This window comes from Dreissena polymorpha, chromosome 1, assembly GCF_020536995.1.
Source record: "Dreissena polymorpha isolate Duluth1 chromosome 1, UMN_Dpol_1.0, whole genome shotgun sequence".
NCBI lineage: Eukaryota > Metazoa > Mollusca > Bivalvia > Myida > Dreissenidae > Dreissena > Dreissena polymorpha.
In genome coordinates, this window is record NC_068355.1 from 88,467,278 (window position 1) to 88,482,699 (window position 15,422).

At 37.5% G+C, this 15,422-nt stretch overlaps 1 protein-coding gene across 4 annotated transcripts in view; it reads right to left on the reverse strand.

The window, feature by feature from the left end:
* The window catches only part of LOC127839511 (signal peptide, CUB and EGF-like domain-containing protein 2), a 131,124-nt gene that overhangs the window by 75,052 nt on the left and 40,650 nt on the right, over positions 1-15,422 (reverse strand). For 3 of the 4 annotated variants that reach the window (XM_052367910.1, XM_052367918.1, XM_052367904.1), the window contains exon 2: positions 7,561-8,205. In XM_052367910.1, the coding sequence (XP_052223870.1) occupies positions 7,561-8,205 (645 nt within the window). Of the gene's footprint in view, positions 1-4,068; positions 5,107-7,560; positions 8,206-15,422 lie in introns of those variants that run through there. The other variant, XM_052367926.1, reaches the window with a different exon arrangement.

Genomic DNA, 15,422 nt, shown 5'->3' on the forward strand with positions numbered 1-15,422 from the left:
TGGTAGACAGGTAATGTCCTTCAAGCATTACTGAGTAAACTACATTTCGAGGAAATACTGTGCAAACATCTTCATCTGGCTCGTGGTCTTTACAAGTTCGATAATATACGGTTAAGATCAAGGTACTGGCATGAAGAGTACCAATATCATAGCGTGATCCATTGACATTTTCTGCAAACTGTTCACAATGTGTTCAAAACATTGTCCAGCGACCATGCAGATACGAAGATAACTTTAGAACTCTCTCCATTCATTCGAATATCTTTTGTTCAGCACACAACATGAATAGATTATTATTTATTTGCATACTAAATACAAGTACAAAAATAAATGCATAGCATTTATATAGCGAAAAAATATGTACACATTTTATTGCGCTGCACAATTACAAATTAATTGACAATGCTTGAGGTACTCGGGTAGATTATTCCACCATTTTGGACCGACGACTGCAAGAGATCGATCAGACAATTTTGTTCTTCGTCAAAGGATGTAGAATCTTACCTCTTTTGTAGTCTTACTTTGTAGTGTTTTTGAGCAGGTACATGTACACACATTTCCTTAAGGTATATTGAAGCTGTTTCGTTGATTACCCGAAATACAACAACTAAAACTTTAAACATCACCATGACCTTTACTGGGGAGCTGTTTTAGAAGATCAGTGATTGGTTCTTCAAACAACGTCCATAACTACTCTAGCAGCATGATTTTTTACTCGATGTAGCGTCTTGATTTGATACGCAGGACATTCCATTGCAAAAGTCAATATGCGAATGAACTTATCCATATAAGAATGATTCAGTCGACTCTTTTGATAGATATGTACGTCATGCTTTGATACTTCGTAGCTGTGCATGAGTAATCTGCAAATATTTCAGGATGTGTTTGTCAGAGTTGAGTGTGTTGGTCATGATAACACCAAGATCTCTTACATTATTGACAAATTTCACTTCCCAATCACCGACAGCCACGCTTGAAGTATTCAGTTTCGCAAACAGGTGTCTAATCCCAAATACAGTAGTTTTAGTTTTTGATTGATTCATTTTTAGTTTGAAGGCTTACATCCACTTACTGACATGTTCCAGGTAACTATAAAGGTGCTGAAAAATATTTGACTCATTTTCGGAATTGTGAACGCAATCGTTTGGACATCCTCATATCCACAGATCGGCCGGGTATTTTTGAACCACTCTGGTGACAGCAGATATATACAAGATAAATATAACTGGTCCGGAACACGAACCCTGGGGAACACCAAAAAGCTGTTCTTTAGGTGAGATAGGAGTTAATCCATTTTCAGGGAATGCCATGAGTACCTTTTCGTCTTGAAGTGGGCGAAAAAGTATTGGGATATGAATGGTGTCGAACGCTGCACTCAAGTCAACCATGACCACGATACTTGTCCTTCATCAATTGTTTCCAGAAAGTCATTATACATTACAGCCTTCTTCTGAGAAAACGGGGCTTAATGCAGGTGCTTTAAGTGACATCCCAGATTAGCCTGTGCAGTCCGCACAGGCTAATCAAGGACGACACTTTCCGCCTAAACTTAATTTTCGGTGAGGAGGGACTTCCTTGAAACTAAAAATACCATAAAAGCGGAAAGTGTCGTCCCTGATTAGCCTGTGCATACTGCACAGGCTAATCTGGGACGCCACTGTACGCACATGCATTAAGCCCATTTTTCTCAAAACGCGGCTCATTTTAAGAATTGCTGTTTCAACTCCTTGATGTCGTTTATAGGCACGTTGGTAAGGTGGAGGAAGATTGGTAGCCTCAATAAGATCATTAATTTGGTTTAATGTAGTTTTGTTCTCCAAAATTGTCGAAAACAATGTCAACTTTGTAATCGGACGATAGCTTGGTAGTGCAAAAGTAGTTCCATAGTAAGAGACCAAATGTTTTATGTGTTGAGAATTAATAAAACGTTATTTATTCCATTTGCGTCAGAAAGCATATTCCGCAGTGAAGTGTTTAAAGATCATAATATTAATTATATCTTTAAAATAGATATATGGGATTTCATAGTTGTTTCTATATTACGCATTAACATTAAATGCTAAATATACATTTACCGCCTATGTCCTTATTTTGGCCCCGATTTTCAAATTACAATAACTAACGCGTACAGACTCGAATTTCACCCGGTACATAATGCAGAAAATATAACGGTTTCTCTAAATCATGTGCATTTCAAACGCTCCGTAGGCTACTTCATCGAAGCCTTACTGTAGAGCGGCGGGAGGATTTCTTCACACAGGTGGCCCAAAGATAACATCTTATCACCCGCTAATATTTATATGTAGTTAATATTGCCACACGCAGGCTAATGTGAGAAGAATGTTCAGACAAAATCAAATTACTTTTACATGCACCGTCTGGCTTGAAATGCAAAGAGGTGTTAGATATGGGGAATAAATAAAATTACGAAAAAACAACACACGCACATATCTGTGGGTGGGAGTGAACTTCAATGACTTGGAGATTAAATAGGGAAAATACATTATGTGCAGTTGTGAATGGTATACTCTTTGTTATCAGAAGTTTTCCCAAATGTGTTCATCTGCTTATATCAAGTGGTGAGAGTGGCCAAATGAACTAACCTAACATTCACATTGCATTGGATAGACCTTTTTCGAAAGGCGACATCGTTTTGACAAAAGTAATTATTGAACACATATACATAGGACGTACAGACAGATGGCATTTTGGTAAAACATAGGAACGCTTGGGTGATATAACATCAAATAAAAAACAGAACGAAGTAATGCCCGGTAAAATGCACTTAAATTGGCAGAAAAACACACCATTGGCAAATTTTTTATGTCAAGTGATCAGTCGCTCATAACTTTGACCGCCAGTTAAACTGTCCGTAAAGTACATGTGTAAGTCAATTAATTTAAATATCATGGATAAAAAATTACGAGCACCTTATCGTTAGCGATAAACATACATACGTAAATGTTAACAATTAGTGTACATACGTAACTCCATATTAAGTATACCACAACTTGCCATATTTGCTGGTTCAATTTTGTATCAACTCATCTCGGCATTGTTCAATTTGTTAAAAAAGTAAACACATAACGCGTGTAATTTACGCTAGGTACAAAGATTCTTTTACAAAATCTTCTATGTTTACAGACTTATCGGTTAACCTCATAAAACTAATGTATCGCCATAAAACATCATGGACGCATACTTGTGACATTTAGAACCTACCTCGTTCCTATTCCATAGTGTTGCTTTGCACCTGCAGCCTCCAATAGCGTCATTATGGTTTATGGCACGACATTAAATGCATTTTTATTCAATAAGTATTAAGTGTTAAGCCAATGTTTGACATTAAGGACCATTAAACAACAATATAGCTATACAATCAATTTTGCAAAAACTCGAGAAAATGCGCGCTTAATGGGAAACTTGATTCTCACGGAGCTGAAATTTAAGGCTTTTTAATTATGCGCATGATATTTGATTTCCACAAAATAATCTGAAACAACGCAACTGTATTGGAAATGCCTTTTAACTATGCAGTTAAAATCGCGTTTTGCAGCTGCATTCTTTAACTTTTGTTTAAATTGTGACCGCATTTTACAACACGACACAAAAATGAAGATGATGACGTTGTTGATTATAATGGCCCATGTTCCTTTTGTTGTTGTTTTTGTTTTTATTATTTGATGTTGCTGTTTGTGCCGCTGGTTTTACGATAGTTTTACGATAGTCGTAGTACGAGAAGAAGTTTGATATTTGTTGTGGTGAAGTTGTATGAGCTGCACTTATATTGCTATTGGTGCTACTGAGAAAAAAACGCGACTATATATAGGTACTTGACATTGCATGCTGTTGCAGTTTATTTAACGGTACAATAAAAATCTGACAATTATAATTAAGATGAGAAGCAGAAACCCGTTTGTCGCAAAATATCAGATCCAACAAATGTATTATGGTTTTTTACACAAACCAGAATAAATCAAGATGACCCCCACAATAACGGGATTAAAAGAGACTTCAACTTATTGACTAAAAATACAAGAAATCAAAACAAAATAATTCCGTGCTTACCTTGCGATCGTTTGCTAGACCGTTCGCCGTTTACGAGCATTAAATCCGAAAGTATTGTCAAAATAATCATACAAGTGCGCGATCCATGAGCACCAAACATTTTTAGACACGAATCCTTACGTTGAAGACATTTATAATCCTTTACAATTCCGCAAATTCTAGAAATGCACCGAATTTTACCAGAAAAAAATCGTTTTCCTCACATACTGGATTTAGGGCTGGTGCATAGGGTTAGTTCTCATTCCCAGGCAAAAGAATAAGAAATAAAACTAAAACGTATTTTCCAGCAACCAATTTCAGTCTTAGCAATGAAAGTAAGACTAATATATTAATACACGAATGCTATCAGCATTTGATAGGCTAATCTCAAAACGTTCAAGGAAATTCATTTTGAGCGCATGTTCTAATCATAGAACAACGATAGAACGGCGATCAAATTCATTCATAAATAATCGCGGGAATGGCCTGTACTCGGTAAACGTTGATTGCTTTATTTCGCTTGCGTTTTACTTGGCAAAGCAATAATTATAAAGGCATCACCACCGAAACAAAAATTCAAACATAATTTTGCAGACAAAACGCACATTTTATGCGTAGAAAAACGTGAATTTAGTATAATGTATTTTCAATGATGCATTTATTTTAGACAAGTTTTATTTGTGTACGACACGGTGAAACTCCGCCAAATTAAAGTCATGAGCTCACACGCCCATTTTAATAAGTTTTCGGCCAAATGTTTTCCAGTTCGCTTGCTTCTGTGCGATGAACAGTAACATGTGTAAAACATTTTACCTATGGACATGGCGTGGCATTATTACAAGATTCGGTATGAAAAGGACACATTTGAAACCAACGTGTGTTCCGGAAATTTCACTATCCGTGATACTTATATTAATTAAAATCGACGTCTTTACTGAAGTACAAACACATTATATTTCGTTCCTCATTCTAGATCTCTAAACATTATGACAAACCGACTGCACATGTTTAACGTCGCAATTAAAAAGCTTTTAAACTGACACGACCACACGTGAAATGTAACCATCAGCTTTATGTTACCGCAATAACAACTTCAAACAAGATACGGATAGCTTAAATACCGAATACGCGCACTCTAATCTATTCAAAATATCCAAGAATTAATTTCTAACAATTGTACGAGAAACACCGATGGAATACATTTCCTGGTTCGTGTAACCATCAAATAAACCTAATATTCCAGTGACTTTTACGAGCGATATTTTGATATATCCACAAGCTTTTAAAGTCACATAAAGCGTGGGGCTACGTATTCCTACTGACACTGCAACAGTCATAATTTTTCTCGTTCTTTTGTTAACGCTAAAGGGTTTCACATTTGTGATGCCCGTTAGCTAGATAAGCCGATATGTTCAGATTACAAACGAAAACTGAGGACAGAGATCCGATTTTGACACCGCCCAGACATTAACACATTTCAGTTATTTGCATCCTTCCGTTTGTATTAAAATTGATATCATAATATTATAAGAAACTCATCATCATCATCATCATCATCATCATCATCATCCTCATCCTCCTCCTCATCCTCCTCATCCTCCTCCTCCTCCTCCTCCTCCTCCTCATCATCATCCTCATCATCATCATCATCATCATCATCATCATCATCATCATCATCATCATCATTATCATCATCATCATCATCAATATTATGATCATCATCGTCGTGGTCAGAATCGTCAGAATCGTCGTTCTCATGATCGTCATCATCAAAAACAACAACAAAATCATTATCAATCACAAGCATCATCATCATTATTATCATCATCATCATTATCATCATCATCATCATCATCATCATCATCATCATCATCATCATCATCATCATCATCATCATCATCATCATCATCATCATCATCATCGTCGTCATCATCATCATCATCATCATCATCATCATCATCATCATCATCATCATCATCATCATCATCATCATCATCATCATCATCATCATCATCATCTTTTTCTTCTTCATCTTCATCATCATCATCCGCAGCAAAATTATCGTCGGAATCGTCACAATCATTATCATCATCATAATCATTATCATCGTAATTACTATCGATTAAAATACAATTTAAATGGCGCGATTATTAGATAACGGATAGTTTAGCAATTGAAAGGAAAGTATACTAAATGAAACCAATTATCATCACGTGATCGCCATTTTCATACTTGCAACAATAATGTTTAGATGTTTTTCGTCAGCGGAGAATATGCATCAAGCATACTAATTAATAAATCTGACTCAAACATGTTTAATAACCTCGTCATTCTTTCTCATTGGACCACACAATAAGAGTTAACGCACACAAAAGCTGAATGAAACTCGTTTAAGTCGTTAACCGCTCTTTTTCCATTTTACGAGCCGTTTTAATAATTTCATTCAAATATAATTCAGTTGCTGTGGTCATATAATAGTTATCTAAGTCGTGAATCAAACGCGGAGTTCGTTTTTCAACAAGACTGGATTTAAATATTAATAAGTTATGAATACATACATTCAGAGTCAGCATTTATCGCTCGTCTATGAACATTTCGATGAAAGATCAGCTGGGTGCACTCGCCAGGATGCGGTCGAATGCGATCATTGAGTTCGCTAAAAAATCAACGGTGCCTGGGGAAACTGGGTTTATGTCTCTATCGAAACGGGCACTCGTAAATCACAATCAATGGAATCTCATTTTGAAGTGTCTAAAGTTTTATATATATTTGTTGGCGAAAGAAAGCAATCGTTCAATATTGTTTATAGGAAAGTGCTTCATTTCTAGATTTAATTGTCCCTATGTACGTGAGAAACACATATCTTTTGCGATTCTACACTTCTACGCTCTATAAGTTATCAAAGCCTAATTGTAATTCTGCATATATTCTTACACTAATGTGCTATTCCATAAAACTATAATTGTTTATGTAGATTGCACACTGATTAAATCAAAATAAAAAATTACGTTAAACTAATGCAACCATTATCTTGCTAAGGTAAAACAAATCTGATCCAGACAGTGTATCATTTGTCATTAGGGCATTGGTGTGGAAAGGGCAAAGTAAGAATTGCAAATTTATTGTTGAGGAAAACAAAACCAAAAAAGTTTAAATTTCTTTATATTCGTTTTATATTGTAAAACACTAACGCTAGCGACGAGGATGATACATTCTATTACAACACTTTTCAAAGGTACCTCTTTTTTCTTACATTATACTTTAGTTTAAATCTAAATATACGTGTTCTGCGAAGTCTCTTGTTTTGAGCTGGAAAAGGCAGCTAAGCGCTTTGTAGATGTGCGAAGAAGGCGTGTTGTACTTAGGGAGCAGAATCAGCCAGAAAGAGATGTGCTTTAAACCTCACGTATCGATCATTAATTTCTAAGCTTTGCTAGATGGAATTCGAAAAACGATTTTGTGAATGCATAATTCAAAGTGACGCTTTTAATATATCTGGAAATGTTGACTTACCGGGGTACGTTAGGAGCCTTAGAGTCACGGAACACAGCCCAGAGCCATTTCGATAATTACCGGCGACCACTCGATTAAATCCAAAGTATACATCATATTCAACATCGCCGTACTGCGGCGTTTGTCCGTTCAAAGTGAACAGATATTTTGACGACAGAAAATCTTTAATCTTTCCACGGGACCAGTCAATCCGTTCGTCGCTGATTTTGATATTGGCTTTGGAGCCTTTACTCGCGAAGTCGTCGATTGTCCTGATCAGCAATCCACCGTCACTAATTGCCTCCATATAACCCGGGAGACTGTTGCCATATATACGCATTTGCCTGTTTAAGATCTGAAGTTCCGCCATGTTGCTTGTGTTGCCATCGTCACCACCGTAACCGTCCCCGGTTGGGGAGTCGGTGATATCAAGAGTCCATAACCGCGGATTTTTGGCATAATCAAGGTCCAACTCTAAGCCCCTGTAGGGACCCGAAAAGTCCACTTTCACCACGGCCTGACTGGCACAGGACCCGTTTGACAATGACGGTGTTTGAAGAAAATGTATATATGGACTATAGCCCTTCACAATAGCCCTTTGGAGATCAATGTGCACTGTGTTTTCATCCCGACCTCTAGCGGCCTGATTGCACAATATCACAATACCTGAAACAATCGAAAAAAACATAAAGTCAGTACATTGCATAATAGTACAATTTCCTGAAACAATTGGCCAAACACGCAGTGGTTAATATAATGAAGCTATTCACTTCATAGTAGTAAATATATAGTTAAACAGTTGACAAGACAGATGTCAATAACAAAAACAAGGTTAATATCAACAGGGAAATAACAAAATAAATAAAAAGTTACAGTCATTACTTTCATGTCAATACCTCCCTTTAGCAGTATATTGAAGCGTGTTATTACAAAATCGGGTTATATGTTTTCGTTTACATATAAATAGACCACGCCTTCGTTCAAACATCTTTATACACGTTCCTGCAATCATAATCATACCTTATATAATTTTCGGTTTATTAAAATTCTTGTTTTATTTTATTTTAGTAACAATTATCGATCGTTTAAAAAATACAAAAGCACACGTATGATTATGTCGATGTTGTTAATGTGTATACCGAATTGCATTGCTTTTAACATGCATTTTCGAGTTCATTCTGTTTTTGTGGTCACATGGCTGAATAAACGGGTAGGATAAACGGATAAACCAAGCTATACGCAGAGGAAGGGCATACTTTAATTTCATTATTCATACCGTTTTTAAAACAATTTCTTGATTGTAAGCATATGTACACCCCGCTAAAATTGTTATTAAACGTAAATTCAGATGATGATCAGTTCAATGCGTTCGTCTTTATAGCTGACCTATCCGCAGCCGTCCTTATTAATTCAATTAGAACGTTCGAAACGGTTCAGGTTATACAAGTGTTTCAGTACACACACAATTAACATTATATCTAATCCAACGAAACATTAAACCGTTCTTATTGTCTAAAACCATTTGTCTTACATCGTTTGTCTTACACCCTTTGTCTGACCACCATTTCACGTCCCCTTAAATATACCTGCTGTCTTGGTCTTTTATATATTCATACCATCGTCGTAATCGACGTCAGCTCAAACAAGCTTGACTTTTTAACTTTTTCTTGGACTTGAAAACTCAAAAAAAGTTGGTTTCGACGATGGCATTTAACTGACGCTATAATCAAAGACATTCACTGCAATTTGCGGTAAATTATGAGAATAAACCTTGCTTTGCTAGACAAGTTTCGAGTGTTCGTGGCTGCGTGCAATCAAAAAGTAAAACGTAGTACAAACACTAAATCAAGAATAAACGCCAACATTATTCAAATGAACTTTTTTTTTAAACTGTCTGATTGAGGTTCCCATGATACAAAACATAAGGTCGTCTTGAATATTTAACCTATTTATGCCTAGTGGACTCCCCCATCCTTCTAAATTGGATCAATTTATTTCAAAATTAGGGATGTCTGGTATATTTAGATCTATATTTAGAATATTTCTTACAGAAATTCCTTTAAGCAAACAGCGCAGACCCTGATGAGACGCCGCATCATGCGGCGTCTCATTTGGGTCTACGCTGTTTGCCAAGGCACTTTTTCTAGACGCTAGGCATAAATGGGTTAACAATTATTATCGATATATATCAACGCGTGGTTTATTAAAATTGAGTCGTGTGATGCGGACCGGTACTCTTTCGAAATCTGCGTATACAAAAATAAAGTACGATTTTGATAATCTTAATTCAAATAAGCTGTGCTTGCCTTAAACATAACATAATAAATTGCTTTTTTCATGATATCTTTTTCCCAAATAACTGTATCGCAAATAAGTTTGAAAAGGTTTCTAGATAATTGGTGAAGTTCAAAACAGCAACTTTCCTTGAAAGTCACCAAGCCTTTAGTCAAATCAATTTGTTGCATATAAAGTATATCAACGATTTGTTACAGTATTTTTCTTACGTCAATCGGTGATGTTTCTTCCTGCACAGACGTATACAATTTGCATTTTCAGTATTTATCAAGCATTCCCGTGTTTCTCTCAAATTGTTCATCAAAACCGCTTTTGTTTGAATTAACATCAAACCTTGATAAAAGGAACGGATCTTTTGATCGTGTTCACACATGATTCAGTATTGAGCGCGATCGAAATCGTGATTAATAAATTAAAGCGCTGAATGCATTGAAGTTGTTCGCTATTGCATAATCTTAGACGCAACTCACTTTTCAAAATTATGTTATAGCTTTTAATATCGCAAGTTTGAAATGATCACAACCCATTCAAATTTATAAGGAGTGTGTCTTAAAGCACATGTCGAGATGTGTGTGCACTGTTTATCCTCATATTTATGTTATAGAGATAACTTAGACAAAATAAAAAACAACAATATGTCTCTTTTTTCACAATTGGTTGCTGCACTGGAAACCATCTTTAGAATTTCAGTTGCCTTGCTAAAGAACAACAAGCATATAATCATTTACATGTTGTCTTATGTGTATCTAATACTTTATCTATTTTTCATTTAATTATTGAGCAACAAATTTGCCCACATGACAGACTTTTAATGCAGCATTGTCGGACCGTATTTGGTACAAAAACGAATATGGTACATTTGTACCATATTCGGCCGAATATGGTACAAATGTACCATACTCGGACCGAAGATGGTACAATTTTCGACCGAATATGGTACAAACATTGTACCATATTCGGTTGGAATAAGTTTTTCTATGCTCGCCAAAACGTATTTGGTACATACCAAAAAAACTCATAAAAATGAAAATGGCCTACGTATATGGTACATAAATTATGTATTTCTTAATAAATGAAATAGTCTGCCGATGTGTAAACTTTTTTTCAAACTCAAATACATTGTATTAACCTAATATTGGAAGTGACAAAAGTATCATCATCATCATCATCATCATCATCATCATCATCATCGTCGTCGTCGTCGTCGTCGTCGTCGTCGTCGTAACTAGCAGTAACAGAAACAGCTAACCTAACCACACTTTACATGGATTTTGCTGGTTGTGTAACTGTTTCGCCGGCTAGCTCAGTCGGTTGCGCGTCAGATTGGCACGCAGGCGGCCTGGGTTCGATTCCCGGGCGGGCCAGATACTTTCGTGGAGATCATTAATAGCAATTTTCAAATTTTTAAAACTTTTTTTTTCGAAAGTGTATTTTCACCAAAATCCGATTTAAGAGATTTTGAGCTCTTTTAAATGAATATATCTCTCCAAAAATAAGGATGTTTGACTGGCTGCTTTAGACAGGTGTGACTGTATTCCTAAACATTACTTTGTAAAGTTGATTTGTCGTTCCGACGTCATATTGCTGAGAAGCCGACAAAGCTTTGAAGTTTCCGATTTTTTCTTTGATAACGTGCCGCTTTAAAAAGGCGGGAATTTTGCACACGAGTCTTACTCAGAAGTCAGTAACCATATTTGACTTGGCGGTCGGCAAGAAAAGTTGTGATTTTCGACTAGAAAGAATTGAAATCCAAACTTTCTTCAAACTTCAAAAGAATTCTTGACAGTAAGTACTGTACATAATTTTAATTTTCAGTTGTCTTAATATGCATTGATGTTTTAACATGCATTGATTTTTATGTTTTATGCCCCCCCCCCCCCCCCCTCAGAGTGCATTTGCAGTTGTCCGTCCGTCTATCCAATTGTCCGTGGCATTCCTTCCGGGTGCGTAACTCCTAAACTGCTAAAATATTTAAGCTACAGTCATTTTTTCGAAAGTGTATTTTCCACCAAAATCAGATCGAGCTCCTGTAATCTGTAGATTTGAACATTTTAAATTTTATGGAGTTTATAGGTCTTTGACCTTCGAACCCTGCCTAGTCGTGACTTCTGGTGAGCGACCTAGGCCCCCAGGGCCCCTTCTTTATATCCCTTCCATCCACGTAGCATTGGTTTCTACAGACCGTTTGTCCGTTGACCGCCATAAGTTTGCCCGCTATTTTTCCCCTGAATTTGAATTCGGTTGGATTTCAATGAAACTTTACATGAAGTACTTGCTACTTTCATTGCGCATATTGCCCGGAAGTTCGGATTGTAAATTTTAGCGGAGCTATCAGACGAGTGATTTTAGCTCAGCTCATGTCGTGAGACATTCGTTTTCGACACGCGGTGTTCAATACAAGCTCTATTAACTAATGAAGTATAAATGTATAATAACTTATTATATTATTTCAGATGAAGGAAGCAATTAGGAGAAAAAGGAAGCAATTAGGGTGCTTGCCCAGGTCGAAGTACGACATTATTGTCAGATGTTTAAACGGATCGTTCGATGTCCCTGTGAAGAAACGGACACCTGAAGAGAATAATTGTTTGGCCATGATTAGAAAACGTAAGGACTTCGAGCTTGGTGACCGGGGTTCTTTATTGTGTGGCGGAAAGCAAGTCCTTGTGAAAGAAGATCTTCCTAGATTTGTTGAGAAGATGTTCATGGAAAACAAAGGATGTGGAGCAAGGGTTATTTACAACAAACTGAAAGTAAATTACACGGGGTTCTCGGAACAAGCTATCCTTGAAATACTGTACAATAGCAAGTATTACCATGAGAAGTATCCGAGATTTACAAACAAGCCAAAGCCAAAGACAATTACAGAAGAGGAACCAGGCAAAAGATGGCAGATTGACATAATTAACATGAAAAATCAAAGTGTTAGCTACAAGGGGTCCACATACAGTTATATTCTACAAGTCGTGGACGTTTATTCTAGGTACGTTATGCCAAAACCCCTAAAAACGAAGAGTTCGCGTGAAGTTGCAAAGGCATTTGAGGACGTGTTGATGGTTAACCTTGCCCCTGACATCATCCAATGTGACAACGGACTGGAATTTAAAGGCCCTAGTATGAAACTTTTGTTGAACAAGTACAACATCAAAATGATCAATAGTAGGCCGTATCATCCTCAATCACAGGGCAAGTGTGAAAGGTCAAACAGTGTTATAAAGGCCAAGATTCTATTTGCAACAAAAAGTAAACGTGGATTTAACTGGGTCGAAGGGCTTCAAGATTTAGCCTATGCCATAAACACAAGTTTCAAACGAGTTCTTGGGGGTCTCACGCCCTTTGAAGCCTACTACGGAAGAAGTCATGTTTTTACCAAAGAACGTCATAGTTCTCGTGAAATAAAGAAAACCATACGGCGAGCAAATAAAAAGGCTTACAGGTCGCTGTTGAAAAACGCAACTTCCCCAAGCAAGTACAAAGTAGGAGAGACAGTATTAATTCGCTATCCCTTTCGAAAATCCAGGGTGCCAACCAAAAGATATGTTATCGAAGGCAAGGTAGAAAAAGTAAAACGAAATGGTGTTTATATCGTGTCATTTCAAGTACCGAACAAACCCGAACTTGGATTCGTAAGCAAATCGGTTGGGGTCGAAAACATGACTAGCCTAACTGTTGCGTTAGAGAAACAACGAAAAATTAAAAAACATTCATTAAAACAGAACCGCTCAGAGAAACAAAATCACAGAACTAAGTACTATCATGTTTTAACACACCATGAAAATCTGCAGTTGTTGGATGGGGTGAATATTGCCATGGACCCAAATCCGGATGGAAATTGTCAATTTGCTGCTATATCGCATCAACTTGGTAAAATTGGTATATACAAAGACGTAGATGCTTTACGTAAGGAAGCAGTCCATCACATTGTAGAAAACAGATATTTCTATGAAACTTTTGTATATGATGAAACATTTGATGAATACGTTAAGAATATGTCTAAGAATGGGACATACGGCGACAACCTCACGCTCATTGCACTTATGAGAGAATATAATTTGCAGTGCCTGGTAGTTTCTACCCGAGGACTAGAACACTCATCAATTGTGTCAGCAGATGGAAAGTTCGATGGTGTTTGGAACAATTGCATTGGGGTATTTCCCAGAAGGATTTGGCATGCATTACGTTAGTATCCGTATCAATCAACGCGTGTACAAGGACATAATATCACGCTTAGAACAGTCGTATGACAACGGTGACTCTGGCGACAGCGCTGCGTCTGGCGACAACGCTGCGTCAGGCGACAACGCTGCGTCTGGCGACAACGGAGACTCTGGCGACAACGGTGACTCCGGCGACACCGCTGCGTCTGGCGACAACACTGCATCTGGCGACAACGCTGCGTCTGGCGACAACGGTGACTCTTGCGACAACGGTGACTCCGGCGACAACGGTGACTCCAGCGACAACGGTGACTCCGGCGACAACGGTGACTCCGGCGACAACGCTGCGTCTGGCGACAACGGTGACTCCGGCGACAACGCTGCGTCTGGCGACAACACTGCATCTGGCGACAACGCTGCGTCTGGCGACAACGGTGACTCTTGCGACAACGGTGACTCCGGCGACAACGGTGACTCCAGCGACAACGGTGACTCCGGCGACAACGGTGACTCCGGCGACAACGCTGCGTCTGGCGACAACGGTGACTCCGGCGACAACGGTGACTCTGGCGACAACGGTGACGTCTCTGTGTGTTCAGCCCTGAAAGAGCTTCAAGATATGATAAACAATAGGAGGGCACAGAAGCGAACGACTTTTCCATTTCTGATGTTACCACTTCACATTCAAGTTGAAATTTTTAAGTTCTGCATACAATCAAACCCGTCAATCCAGTTTGTGTTGGCGAAGGTCGGCAAACCCTTTAGAGATTTAATAAGGTCAATGAGTTTGCAAACACCTAGAATTTACATTCGGCCGGATATTGGACTAGATACTAGTAACAGAAATCCTGTTAGCGTTCGTTTCCTATTAACAAGAGCGGGCAGAAACAGCGGTTTTATTTCGGCAATAAAAGAAATCATCAAGGGGCCAAAATGGGCAAACGCATGGCTGCGTTTGCGTGTTAGTGGAATCGGTTGGTATGATATCATAGATGTCATGTACAGACATTACAGGTGAAATATACATGTATATCGGTGTTTGGAAACCTGTTATGTTATTTTTGTGATTGATGATTATGTTCTTCTACCGGAAATTTGTTGTCATTTGCTCATTTACTGGTAACTTTTTACGAAGCACATTTGGGATATTTTGGCTGCTACTAAAATGAATGTATATGTATATTATGTCTTGTCAAAATGCTACAGTTGGATTAAAATTTAAATGCTGTTCTATGTTCTTCAATATTACTTTGAAAAATCCTGTCAGTATACCAATAAATGAAAAAAGTACAAGTTTGTTGAATCTCTTGAATGAAACAAATTATAAAATACAAAATGTAAAATGAATATGTGATGATGATGATGACAAAACATTTGTGATGATGATGATGGTAAAAAAATTGTGATGATGATGGTGGTGGTGATGATGAT